The 19,950-nt window shown below is 25.1% G+C and overlaps 1 protein-coding gene across 4 annotated transcripts; it reads right to left on the bottom strand.

The window, feature by feature from the left end:
• Window positions 1–1,474: 1,474 nt before the first annotated feature.
• Window positions 1,475–19,162, bottom strand: LOC132921855 (pyruvate carboxylase, mitochondrial). Of its 4 annotated transcripts, none has more exons than XM_060985083.1 (19): window positions 18,977–19,162; window positions 8,901–9,067; window positions 8,635–8,819; window positions 8,179–8,490; window positions 7,899–8,123; window positions 7,661–7,824; window positions 7,422–7,584; window positions 7,164–7,346; window positions 6,846–7,080; window positions 5,323–5,370; window positions 4,895–5,042; window positions 4,600–4,833; window positions 4,301–4,541; window positions 3,837–4,086; window positions 3,525–3,769; window positions 3,268–3,447; window positions 2,336–2,581; window positions 2,103–2,246; window positions 1,475–2,035 (listed from the first exon to the last, which is right to left on the bottom strand). In XM_060985083.1, exons 2-19 carry the CDS (start codon window positions 9,034–9,036, stop codon window positions 1,784–1,786), a joined length of 3,591 nt encoding a protein of 1,196 aa, XP_060841066.1. In that variant the 5' UTR covers window positions 9,037–9,067; window positions 18,977–19,162; the 3' UTR covers window positions 1,475–1,783. The 4 variants fall into 4 exon arrangements, with proteins under 4 accessions (XP_060841066.1, XP_060841067.1, XP_060841068.1 ...); XM_060985084.1 differs by lacking the exon at window positions 18,977–19,162 and adding an exon at window positions 18,657–18,802; XM_060985085.1 differs by lacking the exon at window positions 18,977–19,162 and adding an exon at window positions 18,514–18,538.
• Window positions 19,163–19,950: the final 788 nt, after the last annotated feature.

Here is a 19,950-nt window from a genome sequence, read left to right on the forward strand (position 1 = left end):
GTAATTAGTACTAATTAATCTATGAGGCGGTTGCATAATTTTTTTTTTTTTTTGTGGGAGGGAGTGTAAAGGTATTTTGCCTCCCTAGATATTTCTACAACACAAATCTTTAAAATAAAGAATAAATGCAATTCATAAAAATACATTATATGTTTAAAATGAAAATAATTTTTACTCAAATTATTTCACAAAAAAAAATACATTCACATATTTTATTATATGTTGATGATATATTATAGGTACAAGTTACGTTTTTCAAAACTTTATTGAACTTTTTTATTTTTACTGAATATATTATGTACTTAATATTAATGGTGGTTTTTAACTAGCTAAAAAATTAAAGCTAAGTAAAAAAATTGAATATTTTTAACTTTTTAACTCAGTTAGTTTAGTTAATTATCTAATTAACTTAACTAGTTAAATAAATGATAGTAATAACTTGGGGTTTTCAGTTCATTTAAAATATTATACATTAAGATTCAATAAACCATGTTTATATATTGGTATTTACAACTTACTGTAGTTAAAATAAATTCATTATTTTTTTTGATAATTTCCTTAAACATTGTAATTAGTATGCTAGAAAACAAAGAAGTAATAGTATAAAATATTTAATAATTTGGTAATTTTAAAAATTGAAAGTTGCCCATAACTATTTTTATGTGTGAGTATGTGGCTTAAGTGGTAATTTAAAAAACAAATAATTTACTTAATTGAGTTGTTAATTTTTTTTTTTTTTATTAACATTACAATTATATAGTTAAAAATTTTGTTTGTTAACTATATTAATTTGCAGCTAAGTAGTCTAAACATAAATTTAATTAACTCAATTATAATTTTTTTGATTACTTTGCCCATCTTTGTATAATATTATTAACAATATTGGTACCAGTTTCCTACAATTTGTTTTTTAAGCCTAAGTGGTACTTAATAATAGGCAAATTAGATGTGCCTACATAGAAGAAAAATATATATTACCACTCCCCCTTATAGTTTTGATTAGGTTAGTCGATTATTTTTCCACCCCTTCCCACAGTTTTTTATTCAGTTACGCTGCTTCTAGTAGTTTGTTGGTTTTACTTAACTTAAACAATAATCTTCAGTATTAATTGTATCATATAATACTATTGCTATTATTAACTTTGGCACCTTTGAAATTAATAATAATTACATCAATGGATATGTTTTAAACTAATATACACCAAAATTTAATAACTTTTTTATAAAACTATTTTCTATTTAATACATGTATAAATAAACTTATTTAATATTTATAATAGTTATTTTAATTCAGATTTTAGTCATAAATTGTTTTTTAGTTTATAATAATAAAATAATGAAATCAATATTTCAAACAATTCAAATTTTTAAACTTTTTTTAATGGTGACTTTTAAAAAGATTATTTTATGATTTTAATAAGTTGAATTTATATTATGAAAAAATTTTGATCGTAAAAAAATAAGATTTTAAAAATTATAACACTTAAAAATAGTTTTTTTTTCATAAATAGTTCGTAAAATAATATCTAAAAATTAATATTAACAACAATATTTTGACAATTACAACATTAAAACATTAGAAACAAAAAAAATCATGAAACAAATGTCTACATAAATATACATTTTTTGTTCAAATGGATTATCACCACCAATTTGTTTTAATATATATTTTTAACAATCGCTGACTAGTTTATTAATCTTAAAACTATATCTGTTTTTTTTTAGGGGGGGGGATCAAAAACATAAAGGTACAGAATCCTAATAAATTCATTTTTTAACAAAATTATGGTTCAATGGATAACAATAAATCATCTCCTTCTAATTTCATTCCAACACTTATATCAACTTGTTTAATTGTTCCAGCAATAGGCGATTGCACAACCATTTCCATTTTCATTGCAGATAGAACAACTAATGGTGCACCTTTTTCGACTTTATCACCTACTTTCACACGTACATCCATTACTGATCCAGGCATTGGTGCCCCAACCTGTCCCTTATTAGATTTTGAAGCTTTTGGATGTATATGCATCTCCTACAAAAAAACAAATAAACATTGTGATAATAATATTTCAGATAATTAATTTCACTAAATTAAATACTTTAGAAGCTTCATTGTCTCGTATGAACACAGACCGTAATTGACCATTCATTTCAAAGAATACTTCAATCTCACCATTGGCAGTTAGCTCTTCAGAAATCGCAAGTGTTTTGAAGGCTAAAGTTTTACCTTTTTCAATTGTTACCTAAAAAATTGTAACTCGTAACATTAAAATTATCAAAATAATGCTTACTCATACATTTAATTAATTATGTAACTATTTAAAATACTAACTTCAAAGTTTTCTCCAACTTTAGGTCCGGTCAAAAATATTCTAGTATCAAGCTTATCTACTGGTCCATATTTTTCCTTGAATGTCAGGAATTCATCAGTGACTGTAGGATAAAGGGCTGAACTCATAACATCATAATCACTAACTTTTTGATATCTTTCTTGTAAATCAGATTTAACTTTGTTAAAATCTAGAGGAGGTAAAGTGCATCCAGGCCGTCCTACAACCCGTGGCATATCTTTCAAAACCTATAATAATACAATAGTTTTTCAAGTTTTTAAATTATACAAATATTTTATTTAGGGAAATAAAAGTAAAAGGTATAGATTAGATTTTAAAGATAAAAAAAGTAAGTTATTACTTAATTTACATGAAAAATCCAGCAACTATAATGATGGAAATTATAAAGAATAAAACAGAAATTGAGAAGTGAGAAATAATCAATAACAAATTTTTAAGAACAGATAAATTTATTCTATTAAAAAAATGGAAAAGTAACTTTTTCTAGGTAAAGAAAGCATAAAAAAAGTGAAATTGATAAGGGTATAGGTAATGATCAAAAATCAATACAATCTTAGATGAGATATTTTGAATTTATAGCAATACTAGAAGAAGTGAAATTAAATGTTTTTATTTAATGATATAAACAGGCATAACAATTGTATTTATAATATTCAGTAATGAGGGATGAGGATTATTTAAATTGTTAATTCATTAAACAAGAGTGTTTCGATAATATTTAATTAAGTCATATTATGGGCAGTAGTACTGGTCTTAGGTTTTAGACTGCCTACAGTAATTAAAATTAAAACATTAAGGTGAAATATTTTTTTTCTTAAGAAGGTTATTTTACTATTATAAATGCTAGGGATGGCTTTTTTCACTTCTATTATAAAAATATAATAATATCTATTATAATAATTTTATAATTTACTTTTGATCTCAGTGGTTCAGGAAAACCTTGGTATGGTTCTCCAATACCACCTTGTAAGAATTCAATGACAGATTTGGGGAAACTCAGTTCTTCTGCCTTTTCTAATACATCTTTAGCAGTTAATTTGTTTTGTACCATGAATTGAGCAAAATCTCCAACAACTTTAGAAGATGGTGTTACCTAAACATTTATTATTTTGAAAATTAAAACTTGAATATTTTTCAAAAGATAATAAAGTGTTATAACTTATACTTTACCTTAATAATATCACCTAGTAAAATATTAGCTTCTCTGTAAGCTTTTTTCACATCTTCAAAAAAGTCTCCTAATCCTAGTGAATAAGCCTGGAATTGAAGATTGGTATATTGACCTCCAGGAATTTCATTTAAATATACATCAGCATTTCCTGATTTCATTGTTGTTGTACATTCAAATGGTGCATATAGAGTTCTTGCTTGCTCCCAATAAGCACTATATTCAGAAACCTCTTTTAGGTTCAAACCTGAATCAAGAAATATTTTTTAAGTATTAGTTTATTAAATTAACATATATTCTTTATTTATTATTACCTGTATCTAATTCAGTATCCTGCAATGAAGCAATAATAGCACCCATGCTTGGTTGTGAAGTCATACCAGACATTGAGTCCACAGCAACATCAACTACATCAGCACCAGCTTCTGCTGCAGCTAACATAGAAGCAACTCCAGCACCACTGGTATCGTGAGTATGAACGTGGATAGGTAAATTGGGATATTTAGAACGAATAGCACCAATGAGCATAGTAGCAGCACGAGGTTTCAAAAGTCCTGCCATATCCTGGTTAATATAATATAAAAATATTATTTATAATTACAATTTATTTAATACCTAACAGAGGGTTGAGAGTTTTTCAACTATTCAACCTATTGAGCTTTATGAAATTTAAAAAAAATTAAGTTTGAATATGAAAATTGATTTATTTTATAATTTTTTTTATTATTTTTTTTTTTTTAACTCAAGTTTGACTAATCTCTAATAATTATTAACTTACCTTAATACACAATACATGAGTACCAGCTTTAACTAACTCATCAGCAAAATTTATATAATAATCCAAAGTGTATTTTGTTTTAGTAGGGTCAGATACATCTCCAGAATATGCAATAGCTGCTTCAACAACTCCTCCTGCTTTAGCGGCTGCTTCCATTCCAAGAATGATATTTGGTAAGTAATTTAGAGAGTCAAATACACGGAACACATCCATACCAGCTTGAACAGCTAAATCACAGAACCTAAAAATAAAAATATTTTAGTTAAATCAAGTACTATATATAATAAAAAAAATCATACTTAAAAACAACATTATCAGGGTAGTTTGTGTAACCAACAGCATTTGCTCCACGCAATAACATCTGGAATGGTATATTAGGTATAGCTGATCTCATATCTGCTAATCTTTCCCATGGACATTCATGTAAAAATCTAAGCGCAACATCAAATGTAGCTCCTCCCCAATTTTCCAATGAATATAATCCAGGGAAACTTTGTGACACCCATGGAGCAATACGTAAAATATCATGAGATCTAAAATGTACATTTATTAATATTAAAAATATTAATGAGATAAAAGTAGATTCTGGCTAACCTAACTCTAGTGGCCAAAAGAGATTGATGTGCATCTCTCATTGTAGTGTCCATTAACAAAAGTCCCTTATGATCTCGAACTGCTTTCGCAAAAGCTTGTGGTCCATCTTTTGTGAGAACTTGTTTGAATCCTTGAGGTGGATTTAAACCTAAAATATATTTTAAAGCAATTATAATATTGGTTTTTATACCATATTTCTAAAATTTTAAAATTTATATTAGCTAAAAACATTTGATAAATATGTCGCATAAAAATATAAACTAAAATAATATAAAAATATAATACCTATTAATTGATAGTTCTTGTTAATATATATGGGTTATGAGTTAATGTTAAATATGCTAAGAATTATGGATACACAATAATGTTAAATTAAAATATTAACTAGGTATTAGTTAAGTAGTTTATTATATAAAATCATGAATTACCTGAATTATTTTCTGGATCATTTTTGCCTAATATATGTGCAATGTAATCTAGACAAGCATAATATGCAAAATGATATGAAAACAATGAGTAAAACAGGTGCATACAATTATAATACAAATAGACTTGTTAAAAAAAATAGTTCACACATAAAATGGTTAATTATTTTAAGTTATATAAGTAATAAATGAATAACCTATTTATATATTAGTTTAAATTATATACTTAAATAAACGAAACCTGTTTTATTGTAACAATGAGCAAATTTATTTAGCCCCCTTGAGTATAGGAAACATCTCATTCTACCTTTAAAACAATTGGATTTTTTGTAAAATGTATAATTAGTTCAGACATCTATATATTACTTTGTAAAACATATTATTTCTATGAGTAATTTTATTTAAAAAAAAAAACCAATGATTTTACTAATATAAGTATAGCATTAAGAATTCAAGAAAAAATAAGCAACAAATTGAACAATGTATTATTGAATAATAACAGCTTAATAAAAAACTTTTGGATGATTTTTAAAGGGTAAACAAGGTAATATTCTTAGAAGACAATAGTAAAAATTTTCAAATGTTACAACAATAATAACAGTTATTATTTTACAAAAAATATATACATTCACAAAAAGCTGCAAAATGAATCATATACTTTCTTTATATTTTTTAAAAAATATAAATTTATTAGCATTATATATTAGTTGTAAATAGAGTATAAAACTTTTTGGATAACTATTGACCATTCACAAAAGTTTAATCTTACCTTAAGTGTAAATATAGTATAATTCAGTATAGGTAAGCCTTTAGGATTTTTTGTAGTAGAAAAACACTGAATTAAAAGACATATAAACATATCAAATATCAATAAATAAGAATGAAGAATAATAAATCAAAAACACAGTCTAGAAAATGAATTTAATTTAATCTATATAGCACTGAGAAAGCTTATTTATAAGACTGTACTAAAATAGAATAATTTCATAATAGTTGAAAAATATATTTATTATAACATATGATGATAATAATAATAAATATGAGAGCATAAAACCATACACAAATATAATACCTAACAGAAAAAATGAATCATTTTAAATTAAGGAAAATAGTTGCACCAGCCAAAGCACTTTTAATAATATTATCCTTAGCAGCATTCTTATTCTTTATCAGTTCTTTGTTGCGTTATATGTACTTAGTTAGTAATTTGAACTTTTTTGATTTTTCATTAAGTACAAGAAAAAATTAGTATAAAAATTTATAATTATAAATTATTTTTAAAGAAATCTAAGCAAACATGATTGGTATTGTATTTGATATTAATTATATCATCTATCAGACACTTAAAAATTTAAAAAAATATCCACTCACAAACTATAAACACACATTATATACATGCAACACCATAATTATAGTTTATATTATATTAATTAGAGCATAATAACGGTGAAGTAGGTACTAGGTAGTAAAGATACTTAAAGCTAATCAATTTATTAAAATAAAATATTTAAAAACATATAATATACCTGCAGGGAATTCAGGTACATTAGGGTGTACATTTGCGGGCTTTAAGCTGGTTGCTAATGGAGTCTGAGGACCATTTACTAAAACTTCTCCCAAATAGTTAAGTAGTTTTTGAGCTCTATTTTGAGATGGTTCCAGTGTGAACAGTTGAGGGTTTTCATCGATAAAATATGTATCAACTGATCCATTTACAAACTTTTCATTGGTTAACACATTTAACAGGAATGGAATATTGGTCTAAATTATAAATAAAACACATTTAACTAATATATTAGTTGAATATAGTCTAAGAAGAAACAACTATGAGAAGTTCAATTTACTTTTACTCCTCGAACTCTGAATTCACGTAAGGCACGGTCCATTTTAGCACAACATGCTTGTAAATCAGCAGCATGAGCAATAACTTTAACGAGTAATGAATCATAGTATGGACTGATTATTGCTCCAGCAAATGCAGAGGCGCCATCTAATCGGATACCCATGCCTTCACCACTCCTAAATACCTTAATTAATTTAATAAGTATTACTAGAAGCATTTAAAAAAAACTGTAGTATTTTATAAAAACGTTAATATTTACTTCAATACGGCCAGTATCAGGTTGGAAATTTTTAGCTGGATCTTCAGTGGTAACACGACATTGAATAGCAAAACCTTGAGGCTTAATCGAGTCTTGTGTTAATCCAAGTTCAGGCAATGTAACACCTTCCGCAATCCGAATTTGAGATTGCACTAAATCAATACTGTAATAACAAAGAATAGAATATTATCTAAAAAAAATTTAAACATAAAAAGACATCTAGTTTATTTCTATTTTACCCAGTGATTTCTTCAGTGACAGTATGTTCCACTTGAAGTCTAGCATTAACTTCAATAAAATAGAAATTGCCTTTACCATCTGTTAAAAATTCTACAGTACCAGCATTTGAATAACCTACATGCTTAGCTAATTTTACTGCACGTTCAGTCATTAAATCTCTAACCTGTTAAATAAAATGTTATTAGATATTTAACAAATACTTTTATTTATTAATACAATTAAGTAAAATAGTTTTACCTTTGGATCCAAATGAGGAGCAGGTGCCAACTCAACAACTTTTTGATGACGACGTTGTACAGAACAATCTCTTTCATATAAATGAACAATATTTCCAGCTTGATCACCCAAAAGTTGAACTTCAATATGTCGTGGTCTTTCAACAAATTTCTCGATGAACATGGCACCATCTCCAAAAGCTGCTTTTGCTTCTGAGCTAGCACGTTCAAAACTTTCTTTTACTTCCTAAAATTGTGGACTTTATTAATTGAATCAAATATATATTTATCTAATAACTTACTTCCATTTTCCGAACCACCCTCATACCTCGGCCACCACCTCCAAAAGCGGCTTTGAAAATAACTGGTAAATCATGTTTCAGACAAAATTCAATAGCTTCTTCAGATGTTCTAATTGGACCAGGAGTACCAGCCACAATTGGAACACCAGCATCAATAGCTGCTTGTCTGGCAGCAACTTTATCACCCATTTGTTGTACAACATGTGGTGATGGTCCAATGAATCGGATTCCAGCATCAATGACTGCTTGCGCAAAATCAGATCGCTCAGACAGAAAACCATAACCAGGATGAATAGCATCAACATCGTTTTCCTTTTAAATATATTATTTTAATAAACAGTTAAAATAGTAATTTCTTAATTTTGAAACTGATATACACAAATTTTAAATAATAATTTGTTTATGAAGTTTTAAAAATATGTATATAGTTAGTTTGTTACTTGTATGTTTAATTACTTTTGCTATTCTAATAATTTCAGGTATGTCAAGGTATGCTTCTACTGGAGCTTTTCCTTTTCCGACTAGATATGATTCATCGGCCTTTAATCTATGCATATGCATTTTATCTTGTTCTGAATATATAGCAACAGACTTTATACCCAATTCATTACATGCTCTGAATACACGTATAGCAATTTCACCTATGTTTATAAGATAACCAAGTCCATATATAACATGTATTTATACTAATTTAATTGTACTAATTTTTTTTTAATAATCACCTCGATTAGCTACAAGAACACTTCTTATTGGTTTGTATTCAACTTTTGATGAATACCTCGCTCGTGATATGGAAAGAGCGATGAACTGGTTTCGAACATGATTCCGAACGGAACCACTTACATTTGAAATTATCATTATGACCGTATAATTAGAACTTTGCTATAATCTACAATAAAGAATATAAACATTTAAATAAAAATCAAGATAATTAAATTAATTAATAATTATATATTTTTTTAGTATATTTGTTAAAATTCGATGCTCTAATTAGAAATAAATTAAGTTTGTTAAATTAGTTGAGTTAACGATTTAACGATTTAAAACCCGTGTTCTAAATGTACAATTATTTATATTGGAGCCTATAGGAACTTAGTCTCTCAAAATTCTGCCATATTAAGCTATCTTCAAGTAAGCGCAAAGTAAATATAATTTATTTTCCACAATTTTTTTAATAAAATCCAATATAGGTATAAAAAATTATTTAGGATGCTATTTTTGTGGTTTCTACAATATTTCTTATACGTGATATAATAAACACGGACGATAAGTATATTGTCATAATATAACAGAATTGTTTTTTTTTTTAAATAATTCAAAGCTGAAATTCCTGAAGTGACCTAGGATAAACTTTTAATCGTGTTTACTATATCTGCAGGTTTGATTGAAGTTATATTTCTAATAACAGATATATTCCAATATTTTCAGATATTTACAGCGTGCAATGACTATAAACATCAATTCAGCTATATACAACATACAATAATTCGTTTGGTACCAATAGATGGTTAAAAATTTGATTGAGGTCGACCATAGACTAGAGCACCAGATTTATTTATCTTCATCAGATTAGCTAGTAGCTGCATATATCGAGAGAGATATATTTCTAAACTTTTATATCGTCAATTTATATAACATAATATACATAACAGAACTACAGAACTGCGTACTTTATTGAAATAAAAAAAATATAAGCACTAAGATAGGCGTAATAAGTTGTATTTGTATTTCGATAACTATAGTTGGTATAACTTAGTTTAAGAATTTTAAAAACTAAATACTAATACCTATTAATGTTACAACGATAATATTCATATAGGAGTATACGACGCAAGGACGATACTGTTGTAAAACTAATTTAAAAAACATTTGTGCGCATAAAATTTAAATCATTGATTTAAATTAGTTTATGAGCTTATACTGTAAACACTTAACTGTAAGTCTATAGCATAGAATCAAAATTGAGAAATGTTCATGTTTAAATTATTTAAATATATTGATTTATTAAAATTAATTGGTTATTATTGTAGGGGCCAGATTTGAATGCCTTAGTAAGTGATAATATACAAATATGCATTAATCAATTAAAAATAATGCTACTTCCCACTCCAACACACATACAGATATATGAAAAACCAAACATTGTATAAATATAATCCCGACAGAGTTCAATTTTTCAAAGTTCAATATACTTTATAGATATCTATACGCAGCTCATCAAAGCAATCAAAGTTTCAATATCATAAATAATAAATATCAAGTAATCACGTAACCAGGTTAATACTTAATCATTTTATTTGACAACCCTAAACTTTAGGTTAAGATTGTTTGATAGCCTTATTATAATTTAAACAAATAATCTCAATCCAAGTATCTACGTAGAGAGTACATATCAAAACTAGAACTTTCTAATCTAACTTTCTTTTAATGAAATAATACGGTACTTAACAATTTACCATTTAAATAAAACACTATTAATATATATATATATATATATATATGTATATAATTATAATCATGTATAATGTACTAGAAAATTGTTTTATAATCAATAAAATAATGTTTATTAGAATTTAGAAGTATTAAAAATGTTGATAATAAAACGAATTAATTAGTTAAGATTGTCAACGTTTATTGTACATCTTATAAATATTATATAGTAATAACTTATTTCAAAACCTTGTACTAAAATTAAAATACTTTTCACCTACAAATTCAACGAAATAACAAAAATGTACTGTTTTTAAATTAAAATCGTTATTTTTAGCTTAATTAATATTCGACTTTGTTAAATAAAACTAAAATATCCAGAAAAAAAAAATTGAGCATATGTATTTTAAGAGATTTTTTATCTACCTTATGAGAAATTTATAAGGAGCGTTATATTAAATTTGAATATCTCATGTATCTTTTTAATTTTAACAACAAGACAATAATGTGTACATTTTTGTGGTTTTTTGTCGAATTATATCGTTCCTCCTAGACTAGTGACATATTTCCCACGTCAATACCCGTATTTGAACAAAAAATTTCCGAACCACTTCCCTAATTGCTGCACACTAATTTCGTCCCGAAATCCTTTTTCCACATGAATTGCGTTCCGGTGATGTTTTATAACTACACGAATTGTGTCACAACCATATTTAATGACTACACGAAATACGAATTGCGTCCCAATGTAAAAACATTATTTTCCTTTCATTTTACACAGACTTAGGACTGTCAAGTGTCAATAGAAAATTATGACTACCGGTAGGTTAAAAATATTGATTTTTGTCGTTTTTATGCAATTAGAAGTAAGCAAAATGAAAATGTGTAGGTTTAAATTATAGGAGTGTAATATAATAATTCAAATAAAAAATTAAAACAAAAAAGTTATAAATATAAAATTAAAAAATTAAAAAACTAGTAAAAACTTGAATGGAAAACTTAACCTTTTTTTTGTGTTCTTGACTCAAACCAACCGTTTAAATTTCCTCCACCAACTTTGACCTAAATGAAACCTGCATCCTTACATTTGAACTGATAGACACCCGATTAATAATGATGATGTTTATATGTTTTAGTATAAGTATCTATATTTTTATTAGGAAAAAAAATTCCAGTGGTAAATAATTATTATTTTTCAAGCCATGGATTGTACAAAATTGTGTAAAAAATGTTGAGCAACTTTTAAAAGTTCCATCCACAAAACATATTGAATCAACTTCACTTAAAACCTGGACGAAATTCATGCAGTCGTTTAGATAAAGCTGGACACAATTTGTGTAATCGTATAGATAAAGCTGGACGCAATTCAAGTACCAATTTATCAATTTTTTTATTACGGGACGCAACTCGTGTGTAGCCTCCCTATAATACACCTTATTGGGCCAATCTGTTATATGATTCTGTTACTTATACTTATATTAGGTTTTATCGTTTTAATTTTAATAGCGTTGGTAAATAAAATCCAGACATTGAATAATCATTATTAAAATTCCTTTTCCATCAAACATCTATTATTAACTCCATTCTCTAAAGTGCTTTATATAATACTCAAATTATTCAATAGACAATAATAACCACTTTATGTAACATTGTAATTAGCTTATCTTTCTATTTTTTGTATTATGTTTAACAATAATTTGTAATTGTTGAGCTATATAATAATTTGTATATTTTAATTACCGAGATATATTATTAAAATAAATAGAATAAATAGAATTTACAGATATTTCAATTTAAAAATGTTGATTCTTATAAACTTATAATTTTAAATATAACCTACATTTAAATATTTTGATTACTCCTAGAATAATTAAAATTATGTAATTTAGTAATAACTCTTTATTTCCTGAAACCTACTAAGTAACTTCTGTAATATATATTTTATATATTATACTGCAGTTTTTATTTTTGCGAAAAATATAATGAAATTCAATTGGTTGTAAAAAGTTATTTTTATTTGAAAACGAAGCCATAACAAATATACCACAATAATATTTGTATTGGTGCCATTTTAAAGTACAGTTCAATTAAAAACATTTTCAAAAAAGTAGGTAATAAAAAGTAATTAAATATTAATTTCTTTACTAGGTATTTTAAAAATAAAAGCAAATTCAAGAATTTAAATTTAAATAAAAATGTTTAAAAACCTAAACAAACCAATAACAATAAATAAATAAATACAAAAAAGTTTATCAACATTTAAACAATTATACTTTAGTTTTGATAGTAAATATTCTTAAACTTATTGTATTATTTTTTTAATAGTCAAATAAAAAACCTTTATATTATGTTCTTTTGTAAAAAAAATTACCAAAATAATGGTTTTAAAAAGTATTATTTATAATATAATCAAAAAATAATAAGTTCAATAATAGTTATATTATTCGGAAAATTGTACACAAAATAATATAAAAGGTACTCATGCTTTACAAATACCTAAGTAAGAGTACATAAATATATGTAATATTATGTATATATATAACATTAATAAATAGTTATTATAGTGAGTATCTTTACTCAGTAGTCAGTACTTGTAAGTTATAAAAAAATAAGTTTATGACATCGAAACAACCAACATAAATACTTTGATGATGAAACTTGCATTGAATTTGAAACGTCAGTATAGAATCAATAATAGTAGTTATAAATTGATAATTCAATAAATATGATATAATATTATGTTAAGTACAAAATAACAATTACATAGATCTTAAGTACATCAGAACTTATTAGCATATAACTATATGAGTAATATATACCATAATAAACGAATCTGTATCCAATGCGACTAAATACAATAAAAACTAACGGTATCTATGCATTTGATAATTTTTACATGACGTTCTATTATTATATAATATTGTATGTATGTATGTGACAATGTGTGTTATGCAATATGCATTCACGCTTAAACGGTTGCACCGATTTTGATGCAGTTTTTTTTAATCTTCTAAGCACATTGTGGAGAAGGTTTTAGATATCAACAATAGCTCTAAAACGGCTAAAACTAAAAAGAAGTAGGTATTTATACGGGAAAATTTGGAAATTATGATAATTTATTTTTGATGAAAATAACGGTTTGAAAGTAAATTGTCTATGCTTTATTTTGCTGTTATATAAGTTTGTACGATTTTCGCCAATATATTCATATAATTTAATTAAATTAATTATTAAAAAATAATTTTAAATTTCAAGTATAAAATACAAAGTATATGTTATGATGCGATACAACGATAGATATAAATTGGATAATACATATGATATATATTGATTGATTTATTAGGTATTTGTAAAACTACCACTTAAAGATATTACATCTTGATATTAAAAAATAATTTAATTAGGTATGTTATTAATAATTAAATAATCGTTTCAATTTGAAATTTTTGTTAAATTCATTAGCAAAGAATTTAAGTAACTGTATTATATTATAATGGTAAAAATACGATAATTAATATCACATTATTTAATATAATTATGTTGATTTAAAAAAAAATATATATGAAAAATTGTATGCTTGTTAAATTATTATACATGAATAGTTCGCGGCCTTAGTATTGTGCCTACTCAAAAATATGTTCAAGGTCACATTGTAAAACATCAATGACTCAAATCACACAATCACGTGATAAATTAAATTTAGTAAATAAATAATATACATAACAATATTAATTAATATATTAAGTTTTTAATTTATAGTAATGAAAAATTAATATTGGGTAACTTTTTACTTAAAATAAATTATAACAATTTTTAAAAGAATTAAAATATTAAGCATAATTTAAAAATTTATTATCATGATTCTGATGATGGCCATCCAGGTATTGTAAATTTATATAATTATATAATAATTTATACTATCTCTATAAGTAAAATTAAGAATCTAAAATTTTCACATATTTTTAATATTTTTATGATCATAAATGATGGTTACTGAAAACAAAATAAAACATTCGAATCATTTCGAAAATATGTTATACCAACATTTATAAATGTTGGTTTTTATTGTTTAAACTTGAAAAGTATCAACTATGGGAAATAAAAGTATTCGAGCTAAGAGTTAAAAGGAAAATAAACATTAAAAATAATCCAACTATCTTACATATATTATATTTTTTTGATACCTAGATAAATGTTAGCTAAACTGTTGGTATTGAATCATTAATTATTTAATCTTTTTTATTTGAAAATATTATGCATATTTTAATTTTCCAATATAACACATTTAATGATCAGAAATTTTTTCCATAACATATTTATTTGCCTATAAATTATTTGTAATTTAATTTTTTATATTTTTAACATTTTAAATACATTTTTAAAGTAATTTTTTTAAGCTATTTTTTTTAACATTTTATGCATTTATTTCGTGTATTTTTTCGTGTTTTTTAATTCATTAAGTTCCTGGCCTAAGTAATGATATTAGTTGAGTACGTATAAGGTTATAAATTAGAGCCATTAATTTTAGTTATCTCAAAACTTAAAATATAGGTAAAATAGTATAAGTGAATTGCTATAAATATTGTTTTCGTTTAATTGAATCATATGGATTATAGATAATCAACAACTAACAATTAAATAATATTGGGTTGCCCATCTTAACAATATTATATTTATTGCTAAAATAATATTTATTTTAACACTTCTAGCTTTTTTTTCTCTAGGTATATAATTATTGACGTTGAATAGTACTTATATGTTTTATATAACTGAATAGTAATTCTAAAATATTTTACGTAAATATATATAATTTCAATACATTAAACTATGGCTAAGAATAAAATACAACAAATATAATATGCCTACTTTGTTCAAACTTTATTGAATAGGTAATAACTAATAATTATATAATATTTTATCAGTGTATCAATAGATATTTATGTTCAAAAAATGAAGCAAATCTCAATATTCTCCTAAAATCCCCATAATTTCTACAACATAAATTTCGTATCAGGTATACCCATAAAGTATTTAAGTGTATATAATAATGTATAATATACATATATTATTCATATCTAAAGCAAGTACTACATTATAAATACACATATAAAATGTATTTTTAAATACACGACCACTCAAATCTTTAAGTCTCTTATCAGTAAATTTGTACTTTTTAACTTCATATTTATTAGAGATAGGTACAGACAGGGGTTGTTTAGATAAGCTATGATGTAAACCAATACGAATTATAATAGGTATAATTATTGTATAATAATAACGGTCATTTAGCATATATATTCCAGTACATTTTTGAGCCTGAATCATGTATAATATTACTTATTAATTACCCATTTTGTAAATACCTATAAAGAATAAACTGTTTATAATATTTAATATTTATGGTATTTATTTATGTGAAATACTCAATTTATAAGTGCAATTTTCCAAACAAATATTATATATTAAATATATTTATAATAGATATATTCATTTTAATTTAGAATTTTATGGGGTTTGAATGGATCGATATTTTCTGAAACAAAACAATATGCTAATCAAGAACTTATAAAACCTATAATATTTCGATTATCGATTATCCCTATAAAATTACTCTCGCTAATTATGAATCACGTGGACGGTAAAGACTATAAGGTCCGGCGGTCTGGGCATATTAAGTCACTAAGTCACAATTGGGAAACATCAATACAGCATGTCGCTATTGCGCAGAAGTTTATCTGTCAAGCTATACCTGCATACAAATTTGCAAGACAAATTATAACAAAACACATCACGCCTTTCCTTTTTTTTTACTAAACAATATTATGATACCTCTCTTTTTAGGTAAAACTAAAAAATAATTGTATGTATACACTAATAAAAAAATAATTTTAACATAAATTCGATTGGAGGTTTTAGAACAAGTAGAAAACTGGAGATGATAGCGCAGGATCATTTTGGATCCTTAGAAATATAAATTATCTATACACTATATACAATTATATACTATACACTAAAATAATCATGACCAATAAATATTAATGTCATACTTACATAAATCATAAAATAGTACGTAAATAAATTTCAATTACGAATGAAATGACAAGAATATAAAATGATTCAGATTTTAGGCATTTGGTATTTTTAAGATTTTAGACCAGCTATCAGAAATCGATTAGGGACTAGGGAGTAAGCAATCATTACACATTGCACTTAACAATACATGCACAAAATACCACGAATTGAAAATGGACAATCTTTTGGTATTATTAGTATATCTGTGTAAAAAAATTTCATAGGTACGTATTATGAAAATTATGAGTTCATTTTATTTTTCTCAAAATAATTTCAATTTTTTAGAAGCAGAACATGAACATATTTATAGTTACGTATTACTTTTTTATTACTTTGTTATAATAATGACTCAATTTTTTCAATTTATATTATTAAAGAAAATTGCAAAAAATTGTATATTACTATAAATTAGTAATAACTAAATACTATTTGTATTATTATATAATATAAATATTATTAAATAATATATAATTAAAAATATATTTATTAAAGCTAAGAATAAAAATTTATTTTTAATACATCATATTATACTACTAACTGGCGACTCATGATGATTAATATTATCTATATCTATTGATGTTTAAAAGTTAGTTATGTTCAAAAGATGAATAGTAGGTAAATAGCAAATAGTTAGTGTCTATGGTGATGAACATATAGGTTTTAATGTATTATACCTCAACAGCTTCACGGCAATTAAAGTTTAACGAACCACACAAGGTATAGAGGAAGTTCATTAAAGAATTAATCACAAATTGCTGAATAAAAATGTAAAATTATAAATGGTTTTTAAATTATTCTATTTACCTATGCATAATTAAGTTTTAATAAGGCCTCTGTATTGATAGTAACAAATAATTTTAAAGATATTGTTATCTATATATTTATATAATTTATTAATAACCGTAGTAATAATCGTAGTATATTTTCAAGGGCATTTCTAGAAAAGGGCAAGCAAGAGCAGTTTTCGTTCTCGTTCAACATTATTCTGTTGATATGACCTTATACAATTTCATAAATAAATTAACATTAATATATAAATATATATATATAAATAAAACTGGGTATGTATATAAAATTTAAATCAAAGAAAACTACTTTATTAAAATAAATTGTCCTTTCATCGGAAAATGTATAAAAAGGGCCTTGAAAAGCTGTTTTTAATTAGTTCTGACATAAATACTACTTAATAAAACATTTTAATTAAAAAAAATCTTTATATAATCTATAGTAACGAAAAACAAGTTGAATAAAATAAAAATCCACATAGGGTACTCAAAAAATTTCAGTGCCTTTTACTTTAATTAATTTTTATATTTAAATACTTTTTCAATAAGTATACGTTTAATTCAAACTATTGAAAAATATCAAAATATTAACCTATAACAATTATTATTTAAAAAAAACAATTAAGTAACCAATTTATATTTATAATAAAATTACCTATAACAATTAGAAATGTAATGTTTTTTGAGAATATTGTACATATTAATTTATAAATGGTTTAAATTTGGTAAATAAATGATTTTTCCGCAATCATAATACATGCTTTATTGCTTTCTATAGACTATAATATATATCAATAGTAAAAATTATAATAATAAGTTAGGTAATGTAAATTAAACTAAACTAAACCCTATAACTAGGTACATTATATATTATGTTCAAATAATTTAAGTTAAAATATAAACCAAGTATTATGACTATTTGTTTATACTGTATATAGGTCAATACCCTTTCATTAACGAAAAATAAATATAAAATAAAAAGTTTTTACAAATCGCAGCAAAAAAACAAACTATGAAAAATTTAATTCATATAACATAAAATACCTACACGTAATAAAAATATTTCAATTTAAATACGTAAATGAACGTTCAACAATTTTTAATACATTTTAAAGTATTAAAAGTTAAAAATTATAAATAATATTAAAATTATTCGATAATTCAAAAAATAAATAAAAACAAAATGCACACCTGACACCTGTTGACCGTTCGAAGGATAACGTACCGGATAACAAACTAATAAGAAAAATTAAATTACCGCGCTTGTCGGTCGTCTGTGACCTATATAACCTCAAAACTCGTTCACCTTGCACAACCTTGCAGCTGTGCGAATGTGCCCAATGGTGATCTTGCGCAGTGTACGCTCGTGATAATATCACGTCAATAATACGATTACATGATTATTATTATTTTATTTAATACGAGTCGTATGATATTCCTAACGAAAGTTATTGATATTTTTTAGTATCTACTATCTTGATCATGTCGAAACTAAATGTGTAGGTACTTACATAAAATATCGATAGAGCTCTTCCTATTAGGTGTGAACCAGTACGAAAGACGTCCGTCCACTGACCGAAACTAATGCCTAGTGAACCTTCTACAAAACTTATATGTATGTGTGCTAATATAAAACGATAACGTTCGTTTAATAATTGTAATATTCTATTCCACTACATGTTTACTATATAGCCGCTGATAACCGATGTTAAATACTATATAGTCATTATGACAATGACATCACAAACCCCCACCGTACATTGATCAATATAAACAGGACTCAAGGTGTTGTACAATATTAACCATTAAAATCGGCAGACTTTTGAACTGTGCTGCTATCTAACAGATTGTTTTCTCCAAAAACTTTTGAACTTTCATCTTTCTCAGTAGTCAGTACGTCTAGAGCATAACTATGATATTCAACAATATTATATTATAACTTGTAAGGTATGTCCCAAAATTATCGTATCACTCTAAATGTATGTGGTAAATATAAACATATAATCGCTTTTTTCATTAAAAAATAACAATTACAATTTATCTATAGTTTTCTGTTGAAAAATGTAGCTAATTTAAATCAAAATAATATATTAATTTACCACGAAGATACTTTGGGTGATATGTGAGCAATTCAGCAATGGTATCTTATAATGCAGCGGGGGGGGGGGGAGAAGTAGGGGCATGTATCTCCAAACCGTCGGTATCGGACTATTTTCTTAACTGATTTTACTATTATGTTTCATCGCATTTCATTATCTGATCAGTAAAAACAATCTACCTGTGTATGATCATAAACGGGGACCTTGGTGTTACACTTTAATCCAATCTCCAATTTTCCACCCATTCGACAAAATGTGTCTTAAAGTTATCAAAACTCTTGGTTTTTTTTAATTAGATTTACCAAATCTTTCGACATTAACTGTCTCGGAGTTATTTTTTGCGCCTTAGTGTGGGATATGGATCAATTATATGGAACCTCTGTTAC

This window comes from Rhopalosiphum padi, chromosome 2, assembly GCF_020882245.1.
Source record: "Rhopalosiphum padi isolate XX-2018 chromosome 2, ASM2088224v1, whole genome shotgun sequence".
NCBI classification, from domain to species: Eukaryota; Metazoa; Arthropoda; class Insecta; order Hemiptera; family Aphididae; genus Rhopalosiphum; species Rhopalosiphum padi.